We start from the raw sequence: 12,184 nt of genomic DNA on the forward strand, positions 1-12,184 counted from the left end.
TGGTCCTTGGCTGTTGTTTATTGTATATTTACTTGCAGTCATGTTTAAAGGGTTGTTTTGTGGTGTGTTTCAACTTTTTCGCTATTGTGTTGCTTTATCCACTGTTTTTTACAATGTTTTGTATGAATTTACTTACAAATACACATGCTTAACTCATCTCTGACTTGATCTCCCTTCTGTTTCTGCTGGGTAAACTCTGAAATTAACTTTTTTTATGTAAACAAACAATAAATGCATTCGATGCATATTCAATGTTGTTGTTGGTAGTGTGGTCAAATCAAGTGTATTGGGAAAATATATATTTATACAAGAAAATAAAGGAAAAAAAAAACTTTTCCGTATTACTTTGGAATGTTTAAGGCATGCATTTTCAAAGAATAGAAGTCCACCTTTAGAAGAAAAATATCAAACATTTTATTGTACAAACATCATTAAAAGACAAATATGTCATTAATATTGATATAACATTACCACTCAGTTCTCTATCCGATGAGGTTGTTTTATAACATAACATGTACTATCACATAACAAATGGGATCTATTTGCATCCTTTAATCTTTTTTTTTACACAGTATTCTCCTAAATAATGTAATAACCTCATTCAATTCTCAACGCATTTCATGAATAAACCGCTTCATCAGGAGTTTTACAGATGGGAATATTAATAAATCCAGGAGATAATCCAAGAGATTATATCCACATCCAGTAATTTGGAATGACATCCTTTCAGCCACAATGCATGCTGCAATGCCCATCTTTTGTAGGGAAAGGGGATGTTGTGTTCCTCCACAGACTACCAGACACTAAGAGATATTGTGTAATTTATCTTCAAACAGATTTTCTCAGTTTGTACCAACTTTGCCTGAATCACCTGTTTGCACAGGTATACATAGACCTGGGTACTGCAAACGCTGGTAAAGTGGTCCAAGAAAACAGAGGGGGGGACCAAAGATCCCATATAAACAACAACTGGTTTTCTCTGTTGAGTTGTTGAGTTGAGTCTGTTGAGTAATTGATTTGTGAAGTAAATTTCTGTTATAGCAAACATTTTCTCTTGTATAAATATATTTTTCCCAAAAAAAATAAATACCAAAATAAATAGTTTGAGGTTTACTAAAATTATTTGTATTGATTTGTACAAAAAACTAAGGTTTATTGAGGGAGTGGAAAAGAGGGGTTTTCTCTAAAAATGTTTTAAGACCTTAGAAAATATTAGTTCAACACCCTATTACCCCACCAATGGAATCAGTATTGTAATTCATAGTATAGTAAATATCCTAGGGCTTTTGGTTCTTGGCTAATGACATTGTTTAGTAACAAATACCATACTAAACTAGATTTGTGAAACATTCATAAAAATATTGTCTCAGCAAGTTAGCTGGGATATTTTTGTGTGAATTATACTCCTAAAAATGACAAACAATGTATGCTGGGATGAATTACATGAGTGATCCAAATTCCAATAAAACAAAACAATACATCTATAAACAATTTTAGGAATATGAAAAATATGCCATCAACATCACATTGCAGTGAAGCATAACAATATTCTATTTCATAAAATCTCACAATATTTTATCCATGTTTTCCTCTGTATAGAAAAAAAGGCTTTTAATGTGAATTCTAACAAAAATCACAGTTTAAAATATGCTGAAAATAATAAACTACAAAGTCAGTCAAGTAAATGTTCGTCTTAATGTGCTGAAAATACAAAAATGTACCTTTTGCAGTAAACTGATTGAATAAATGAGATGTAAAATAAATTCAGTTTATTTATGCTTACCTGTGGAGTGATGCATTAGTCATATGTTTATGCATAAAGGTAAGCAAAGTCCAGTATTCTAAATGGATCTGCTTCTGAAAGCCTAATTACATTTAAAGTGCATGGTTGAAAACCAGTAACTATTACAGACCTGCATTATTGCTTTCTCTTCGACACATCCATAATCTTCAGCAACTACCAAGAGGATTCAAAATTCACGAATCATGATTATAAAAAAATCTGTTTATTACAATGTAGTACTTTGTGTGCAGTTTCTTTCAGCCATTTCCAGTGTAAATGCATTGTTTATTTTAGGATTACTGGATTTTATCTGCACTTTATTTCATTTATTTTTTTTTTTTTTTTTAATAATTTAGTTCCTTTGAATTTTCGTGTTCAGGGGCCTCTATACACCATTTAAGTATGTTGATGTGAGCTACCACATAAATGTTAATGTGTGTTTGGTAAGCCCCTTCTAAACTGAACCACAAGATGTAACAAAGGATAACAAAAAATATTTCTGTGTAATTTTTTTCTACGGTCCACCACAACACACATGCTGTAATTTAAAGTGAGAGTGTTCTCTAGACTACTGGAGTTGTGTCATGTGGCTAGGAATAAGTTCTGAGTTTACAGCAGGGTTATGTTTTATAGGGTTATAGTTTTTCACAAATTTTACAAACTGATAATTATGTTCACCCAGGCAAACTCCCTGTTCTTCTTCCTCCCAGTCAATTGTCTGGCCAATTTGTATAAAGTAGTGTGAATTTCCATTCTTCAATAGCTTTTAGACCTCTTGCAAATCTTTTTATGTTAAGACTATACAAAAAAGACTCTCTTCCTTTCTTAAATTCATGTATGTTCCACGTGGGAGGTTTTTATCTTTTAGTAGTAGTAGTTTATCTTTTAGTTTAAAAAATGGGAAGTACCTTTAAAGTATACCTTTAGTTAATGTCACTTGAATGTTGCATTTAGCAAACTTCAAACAATATTGTGTTTTTGTTGTGTTATAGTTCTAAATGAATGTCATGCCTTTTACTGCAGATAACATCGCCATGAAAGACAAATTTGTAGCTATGCTTATTAAAAGATCTCTGTCTGGTTAAGCTAATCAGTCTCTTTGCTGCCTAAAACCCAAGCAGGAAGGAAATGGTTCAGGATTTTGGATCACTTCTTTTTACAAATGAATTTTTTTGTAACATGTATTATGGTTCATAGAATAAAATCACAGAAAACAATTTAAACATGGTATAACCAAAATGTAAACATTACAGAAAATATTGTAGTCACTTGATATGAAATAGTAAGAGACTGTTAAAAGGTAAATTATGAAGAACAATAGTTTACAATATGTACCATCTCATAACAGAAGACAAAGTAAATCTGGCCAATTCCAGAGGAAGAGAAAGTAAAAAAAAAAAGAAAATAAGGTAAATCTGCAACTGGCGGTGCCACAGGAAGCAAAATATGGTTTTGATTCATTATGACAAGGGCTCAAACCTATGATACTCATAAATTAAGTAAAAATATGAAACAGATATTGTAGTTTCTTTAGGAACAAATGCATTGCTGGCAATGTGGATGAAAGCCAGCAATGGAGAATCTTCTTCCTCTCAAAATCTGGGATGTTTAGGACTAATTAGGACCCCATCATTACCAATTATTTTTATTACTGCCCAATCAGGTGGGTATGGAATGGCAACAAAAAGATGCAGGTGTAGAGAACAATTTGTCTCCACAATTTCTAATTTCTTTTTAATTTCATTTCCATCTTTTCCATTTCAAATAATCTGACAATCCCAGAGAATATAACAGAGGTTGGCCCTGGGGCATTGCATTTAGGCAGCTGTCTGAAGTAGATAAATCCATGTGATAGGCTTGTAGAAGCAAGACAAGGCTGTGATAAGAATTCTAAAAAATCACTCTTCCAAAAGAGCCAGCAAGGAAGGATTTCTAGGAAATGTTCAACAATTTCATTTAATTAACAATATAAATTATGTATTAAAATATATTACAGTACAGTTATGACAGGCAGACTTTCTTCATAAAATAAATAATTATTTAAACATGCGAAAAGAAGCTTATTACTCCATCTGAATTATTTAATTCTGAAAATAAAGTAATATGTACATAAACATTCTCCCAAATGTACTTCATCCTCACTAAAGATTTAATCAGTATTACAGATTTAATAATTATTAGTATAAGAGATAACCTCTTATTAGCTCCTGGCTATTTAGCTGGCTCAGACACATTTTGTGCAACATGTCTCCACTGCTGCCAAGCCCCCTAGCTCTGCTGAGCATTTTCTATACACCTGTCAGTTAATTGAAAACTTTTCCAGTCCATCTCCTTGAGACTCCTGTGTCTCCCTTGTTCCCCTGTGCCTTCGGTGGCCCCCGTATCACTCATGCCTCCTATTTGCTTCCTGTCTCCCCCATGTTCCCCTGTGTCTACTGTAACTCCCCTGTCACCAGTGTCTATCCCTTGCTCTTGACTCCTGGCTTTGTTCCTGACCTCTATTGTTTGCTGCCTGCCTTGACCCTGGCCTTCTTTGACTATACTCCTGCCTGGTGATTTGGTACCACACATTGTTCTACCCAAGGACTGCAACTTGTAGCTGCCTGCAGCGCAAAATCCTGCAGATGACCCTTTTATAATCCGTAAGAGCTGAAATCCTCCAAGGAGGTAATAGAAGCAAAGAAAGCGGTCACAGTTCTACAGGGGTCTTTTTAACTGCAAACCAGCTACATTCCTGCAACAGCACATAAATATAAAATATTAATTGTCTTGCTAGCACTCTGCATGCCTAATTGAATTTTGAAAGCTTGGAAAAGTATACATATGGTTATGCCTTTTTTGTTTTATTTTAGTAGAATGCAACAAAAATTTCTTTCTATAAATGATTTATTGTTTATTTCATGGCTATAGATTTTTTTATGTTATGTATGAATTGTGCTTTTGTGGTTGGACAATGGCTAAACTGTGTTTTAAGGGAAACAAACTGAGGGATACCTAACTCTCTATAATATTGTGTTTATATATTAAGAGATCGTTTTTCTTTTTTTTTTTTTTTTTTTTTTTTACTGAACTAATAAATTAATGCTTCTATAGAAATGTATACAAACACACACATTTGTGTATAATTTGTGTGGGTGACTGGTATTAGTGGTCACACTTCTAAAGGGGTCTTTTTAAGGAGCATGATTAGAAGAATAAAAGAAAATGATGGCTTGACAAATGTGGGCTACATCCCAGTTGACCATTGCATCCACAGGACTGGAAGGCCTTATGACCTTGTAAAATTTCCAAACTGCCATCCACTTTAAAACGTAATATCCTTGTAAGGGTTTAAATGTTGGCATGGTGAGAGGTCAGATGCAAATTTCCTGTACACACTTCTTTCTGTAGACCCTTACCAATGTACTACTTGGCCTGAAGTTTGCATCTAACCTTTTACATCCTGGGTTTTCCCATTTACCCCCCTAAGGGAAGAATTATAAACCTCTATTGCACCTCTACATACATGCACCAGCTAGGGATCTGTCATTTTAGCAGCAGTTGATCAGTTTATTTTGGCTATCAGTACTGGCTGCTTGAACTGCAGAAGCTGTCACTGTAGTTTCTGCAAGTGTACACAAATCAGGACAGTGGTGGCCTCACAATCTGTCATTTACATTTTTTGCACTGTTAGGTATATTTAAAGTGGCTGTAGCACTGGCTATTTAGATGGTGGTTTAAGTGATGTAATTAGCTTTATAGTGGTAGGTAGTCTGCATGTTCATATCTATGATCAGCACTCTACTATCCATCTTCATTTACTATACATAAACTGGCACCTGTACATGCCTTTCTCCTTGGATTTTACTGCATCAGGCAACTAAAGGAGAATGTGTTTTGGATAGTTAACCTCTAATGTACCTGTAGTGTTTGCAGCAGAGGTATTCCCGTACCACCAATTCCTTGGTGATTTATTATTATTATTATTATTATTGTTACATGGTATTATATTGATTTAATTTCTAAGGATTGGGAGAGACAATTGCATGCTTTTTCCCCCAGTCCTTCGCTGTGAGGTAAAAAATGGGCATCCATCTGTGGTAGACCCACTGGTGTCTTGTCTTTCCTATTGTCTTTTGAAAAACAGCCAGATCAACCTATGGGATTGTCAGTTCTCTGACATGTTTTTTTTAGGATTCTGGTCTCCTAGACCTGACTCCAGTACAAAAGCCAGAAAGAGAAGGGAGTCTCAAAGATGGGGCTTTTATTGGAACTTATTATTAGAAAACCTGACTGGAGAGAACAGCACCTTTTCTGGTGCAGGTTAAGAAATGTATGCAAGGATGGACCCTTTTCACAAATTTAGGCAGCCTGGCTGGACTTCAAAGGTTTCTTTTGGATGGCGAATCTGTTAAAATTGTTAAGACAGTCTTTAGTTGTCCACCCCCAATATAGCCCTGGTTTGGGATGTCTCTGATGGTTAAAGTCTTTGTAAACCGTTTCCCCCACTGAACAGAATAGAAAAATTTGTGGACTACATTTCTCTGCATTACCTAGGGTTTTCTGCATTACCTAGAGTTTCTTTTTGTGTATCTAGTGACCTGTGCCCCCGCATCAAATGTACTTGATTAGAGGTGAATCAAAAGATTTGCAGCTTAATGGGAATAAGTTAAAGATCCTTTTGAGGCATTGCTCCTGTTGAGACCTCGGGGTTGTAAAGCCAACCTTTTAAATGTTATATTTACAGCAGTGAAGGATATATTACCAAAGGCCTGGTTCTCTACCACTCCCACAATACTACAAGTAAAGTGGAAGATGACCTGGTAATTTGCTAATTTATTCATGCTTAAGAATTCCATAGTGCCATTTCAGAAAGTATGGTCATTGTGGATTTCCCACTGCCATATTATTTCAATGTGGATATGCTCTTGGTATGATGTCTCTCTAGATATTCCTCTGGGAATGATACTCGCGCTCTCTTATCTTATGCACAGACCTCGGATTCCATACCCTTGCTCTCCGGTGCCCTCTTTTACTTTTCTCTTTCCCCTCTTTTCTTTTCTTAGTTTCTTTCTTTTAATACTTTCTGCAGGATTTGCAATACAGTATGGAATGGCATGATGTCCCGGATATTCTGTGAAATTTTTTTTTGTACTAATTCTGTACACACACAATTTGTTATCTTGCATTTTTTGTTGGTATTTTATATTTTCTGTATCTTTTATCTTATCTAGGAAAATAGTTTAAAACTTTAATAAATTATTTTTTTTATCTACACATGGGAATAGTTATTTGCATATCACATGACTTGATTATTAAAGTGAATTTTCACACAATTTGTATTGTGTAAACATGTTCAGTTATTTTAGTAATTAAACCTTACTGTGTGTTACATAGGGAACTGTACAGCTCAGGACAAAACTATCCTGGTTGATCCTAAAGCTTTCTGTACATATGTGGACCAAATTCCATTGTTTAATAGAATATGTCCATAGAATAAATCCATAGGATTTAATGGAATTTGTTAGAGTGTGCGCAGTTGCTCAAAAGACATCAGGACTGCAGCGTATGTAGCAGTGACAGTTTCCTGTGGCCCACACAGTATTGGGGTAACATACTTTGGAGGAGGGGCTAAAGGATAACTTTACAAAAGCAAATTCAAATTTTAGTAAAACATGTAGGCTGTTCATGATTCAAAACACTAGCGCCCTCTACCAAATTATTTTTTCTGCGACTTTAACTTTAAATAGTTTGTATTTGAAGTTACAAGAAAGTACAGCATCATTTGAAAATATGTATGATACATAATTTACATACAACAGTTCACAAACAAAGTATTTAGATCATGCAAATTAATCAGATGGGTAATATCTGAATTATAATACGAATTTATCTGAATTATAACTTTTTTTCTGTGTCTTTCATGAAGGTGGATTAGCGAAATTCCCACAGCACTCCCTAAGGTGATAATCAATGAAGACTAATTTGCCTGCATCAGCTCAGCATTACAAGGGTACAAAGGCAAAAATGACCCATTTTAAATAAAATCATTATTTTTTGTTTCTTTACTTAGCACTTGAATTATATGAACCTATTATTTATATTCTGCTGGGCACAGCAGCATATAGAATGATTGCAATCAAGAAAAACCTAAGGACTTAACATAAAATATTACTTAAGAAAAATATGTTAACTTTGTAACTTATATAATTACTCTGTTCATTTTCTTTCTTTAAAAAATGAGGGCACAATTGTATTTGAGTTTATTAAAGTTAATCATTTCACTTGGAAAGTTTTCATGCTGTGGAACATTTATTACCTTTAATGGTAACGCATTTATACATGAAAATGACAGATTTGCTGATGTTGTACATCATTGGAAAACTGATTTAAAGTTGATAAATTATCCTTTGCTTAATATTGTAATGGCTATGGATCTTTATTAATTTTTGTGTGGAGTATTAATAATAGCAAAAGATGACTTTCAGGCTAATAATGTTAAAGTGGCTGTATTGTTACAAAATTAAAAAAAAATACATAAAAGGTCATGGTTTATTGCAGCTTAAGGCTGATTACAGTCTATCCAAACTTTTAACATTTACCCCTGTTCTAATAAGACTAAACATTAGCCCTATTTTTTGTACACAGATGCTCAAATGTAATGGCTTCCAAATGTTGTTTAGGTTGGCAAAGTGAACTTTGGATTGGCTTCCACCAAAACTGAGCATTAGCCTCTCTCCAAATATTGGTTGAACCAAAAAGAATAATTTAGCACCAAGGAAGATTTTAATACCAGCTATACTTATTTAGATCACCACATTCATTAAAAGCATGCAAAGCCACATAATATAAAAAGAAAAAAAAAATCAACTTTTCTGTGAATTGCAAACTTTTTGTTCCATCTATGGCCACCAACTTCAGAATTTACTAGCTAATGGCAAAGCCCCTGAACATGACATTGTGAATAAAATTGTTGGTGTTTGTTATTCCCCATTGGAATATGTCCCACAGGAAATAATTCCCATACATCAAAGCTAAAATATAGATGAAAATTGGAAAACTGTGATGATTTGATGGTTTTTGTATCAAAATTTAGCTCATTGGCATCCCATTTTTTGGATTAACAACACATTTGTCCAAAGTCAATTGCTAATATACCTTTAAATGTGGCGCTTCTTTTATGTATTGTTTGTTTCATACTTTTTTTTATGATTCAAACCAGACACGTTCCTACTAAATCAACATATACATGGATGGGTTGCTTTCATATAAAGAATTTACAGCTGAGACTGCATAGACCATTGTTGCCCTGGGTTCCTCAAATGTTACCAAACTGGCCAGTGTGGCATTTACATAGATAGCAATGACTTTGTCATTATAGTGGTGGAATTCAAAATTTGTAGTTGGTGCCTATCATGATTGACACTGGATAACAAAGGGTGCTGTGGGTAAATGTTACAAGTGAATGACATTGAAGAAAAATATTTTATTTCTCTTTAAATCAAAGTGAAAAAACATGTAAACCATTTTTCCTAAGCTACCTGCTAACTTCAAATTATTTGCAAGCCCACTAAACATAGTATTGTGACCAAAATTGCTGGGGGTGTCATGTAGGAATAGGTCTACTGTGATTTTCTAGTACAAAGTGTTTTAATGAATCAAAGTTACAATTTGTTTATTAGCTCTTTGAGTGTGGTATTGTAAACAAAATTCTCACAGGAGAACATGTGCAAACATATTCAAAGTGAAACTTGATTTTTCAAATGTTATCTACATACTTTCCTGGCTATATTTAATGTTGATTTATGGAAAAGCCAACATTAAAAATGTTTTTCAATGGTACATAGTCCCACATGTTTCTCTGACACCCCAGGAATTTTGTTTAGTGGTTTCGCAATATATTTGAAAAGTTCACAAGGGTCTTAAAAAAACAGTTTAAGGACTAAACTTTTACTTTGATCTGGGGGAAAAACTGCACTTGGTTGTTTTATTTCTCCTGTATTTGAGATGTACTCACCAGCCCTCCAACACCTTTAGTAATTTTGGTGAAAATACAATGGGCCTGTTTTATTAACTCTCCAAGGCTGGACAAGGTACAAACCTGGAATGGATAGTTTTTTGGTCATTAGTAATTTTTTCAATCCTGGACCATAACCATTTCAGGTTTACTGGATCATCCAGGTTCCCAATGTGGAAAGTATATCTTATATAGGCCATATCACAATTATTAGATATGTATATATGTTATAGGCTATATTCCCAATAGTTAGGTAAAATTAAACAACGCATGAAGGTATGGGTGTGAGTGTTTGTATTTAAATATAGTTATATGTTTACTCCTGGTCTGTCACACACACCCCCTGGAGGAGTCCAAACCAAAGATAGCTATGGTTTACTAGGACAGGCCTAATTACTATTCTAAGGGATATTTGATATTTCTCCAGGCTCCTTTCATCAACGTACTGTAAAGGTATATGATACTAGCATACCAGATGGATATATGACAGGATAGATGGAGTGGGATGATAGCCCCATCCCAACTGTTGCTGACACCTAATATATTTGACCCCTTCTGTGCTTCCCCAACAATTCCAGACACCTTGGCTCTATGATTTGTGTGTCAAAGTGGGATTGAGAGTGTTAATTAATGAAGTTTTAATTAGCAAAAAAATCATCACCCTGGTTTGTACAAGTGATCACCTCAACACATTTAGTTCGCTTCTTCGTCAGAAGGTGCACCAACAATAAGGAGGTAATGGCAGTTACAAAATTGACAATACAAAGTGTCCCAAAAATATTGTCAAGTATTTACAGTGCAATACCAAAACACCATCGTAATATAATTTGAACATTAAACACAAAAATAGTAGGGTCACGACACTTACATAAAAAGGGACTTGTAATTAGTTTCTTGATAACGATTGCTGATAGCAGCCTTGTGCCCATAATATAACATACACTCTATTTGATCTTCGGTAAATTTCTCTCTCTCTCTCTCCAAGATCTCTCTCCCATTTAGTAACAAAATACGGCGGTGTAGGGTCATGGACTGTCAATTGCATTTTATATGTATGAGAAAGCACTCCTCTCAAGGGATCACCACTCACACACATATTCTCTAGTGGGCTAAGAGGGCGGTCAAAATCTTGAGCTGGCAGCAGTGACTTTATAAAATGTTGAAATTGGATCTTTCTCCAGATACCCAGACTCGGGAAAGAATAGTCTATTCGGAGCTGATCCGTAGTGGACCAGAGAGAATTGTGTAGGAAATGAATAGCCCGATAGACACCGCTCTCAATCCAGATCTGATATACTGGGTCTCTCCTGCTAGTCAGAAACTTGGGGTGACCTAGAATAGGGGACATCGGAGAGGGGAACACAGTAAGTCCCTCTCCGCGGAAATATCCTGCCACCACTCTCAGCGTCTCACCTATCAGGGGGTGTCGGCGTAGTGCAACCATGTCCGGGGACCAAGCCGCAATACTTAGCATTACAGGAGACTGCGCGTCTTCCAATGTCACCCATCCTTTAAAGCTGGCGTGCCTGCACCAGTCTACCAACCGGGTCAGTATTCCATACAAAGCGCAAGAACTCAGAGCGAATTTTATGCAGCAAGTAAAGAGGAATACATACAGGTAACGTTTGCAATAAATTGAGGAGACGTGGCATGATGTTCATTTTTAAAATATTACATCGGCCAAACCAAGAAAAGGTCTGTTGCCGCCATTGTTGGAGATCGCTGTGTATGGTGTTAAGCAGTGGTACAAAGTTCAATTCTACAACTCTTTTAATGTCAGCAGGAATATTAGTACCCAGGTATCTAATAAAACCTCGAGCCCATTTAAACAGGAAGGAGGACGCTAATGCTTTCTGTAGCGCGGGTGGTAAGTTAATGTACAGCACCTCTGATTTTTGTAAATTAATTTTATAGTCGGGGAACTGAGCATAACGACGCAGCTCTAGTAGTAGGTTGGGAAGGGTCACTTGTGGAACAGTAATGTAAAAAAGAAGATCGTCCGCATATGCAGCTACTTTGTGGTCAACAGAACCCACCCTAACACCCTTAATATCTTGGTTCTTGCGAATATGACCTAGCAAGGGTTCATGGAGTAGAATAAAAAGTAAGGGAGACAACGGGCACCCCTGTCTTGTGCCATTTGTAATAGAGAACGGACGGGAAAAAATGCCATTTACTCGAACAGAAGCGGTAGGATTCCTATACAGGGCCTGTATCCACGTAAACATCTGAATACTAATGCCAATAAAATTAAGGACCTGGCGCATATATGTCCAGTTTACTCGGTCGAATGCTTTTTCGGCGTCCGCCGAGAAAATCATAGAAGGAATTTTGTGAACAGACACGTGGTGAATCAAGTTCAGCGTACGAGTAGTGTTATCCCTTGCCTCCCTAAATGACAGGAA

The 12,184-nt window shown here is 35.5% G+C and overlaps 1 protein-coding gene across 1 annotated transcript in view; it reads left to right on the top strand.

Moving 5' to 3' along the window:
* The window catches only part of LOC140329135 (proton-coupled folate transporter-like), a gene marked incomplete in the record, with an annotated part of 117,237 nt that extends 109,057 nt beyond the window's left edge, over positions 1-8,180 (top strand). The window contains 1 exon segment of the mRNA XM_072409245.1: positions 7,692-8,180. Coding sequence (XP_072265346.1) covers positions 7,692-7,746 — 55 coding nt within the window.
* Positions 8,181-12,184: the final 4,004 nt, after the last annotated feature.

Source organism: Pyxicephalus adspersus, chromosome 4, assembly GCF_032062135.1.
Source record: "Pyxicephalus adspersus chromosome 4, UCB_Pads_2.0, whole genome shotgun sequence".
Classification (NCBI taxonomy): Eukaryota; Metazoa; Chordata; class Amphibia; order Anura; family Pyxicephalidae; genus Pyxicephalus; species Pyxicephalus adspersus.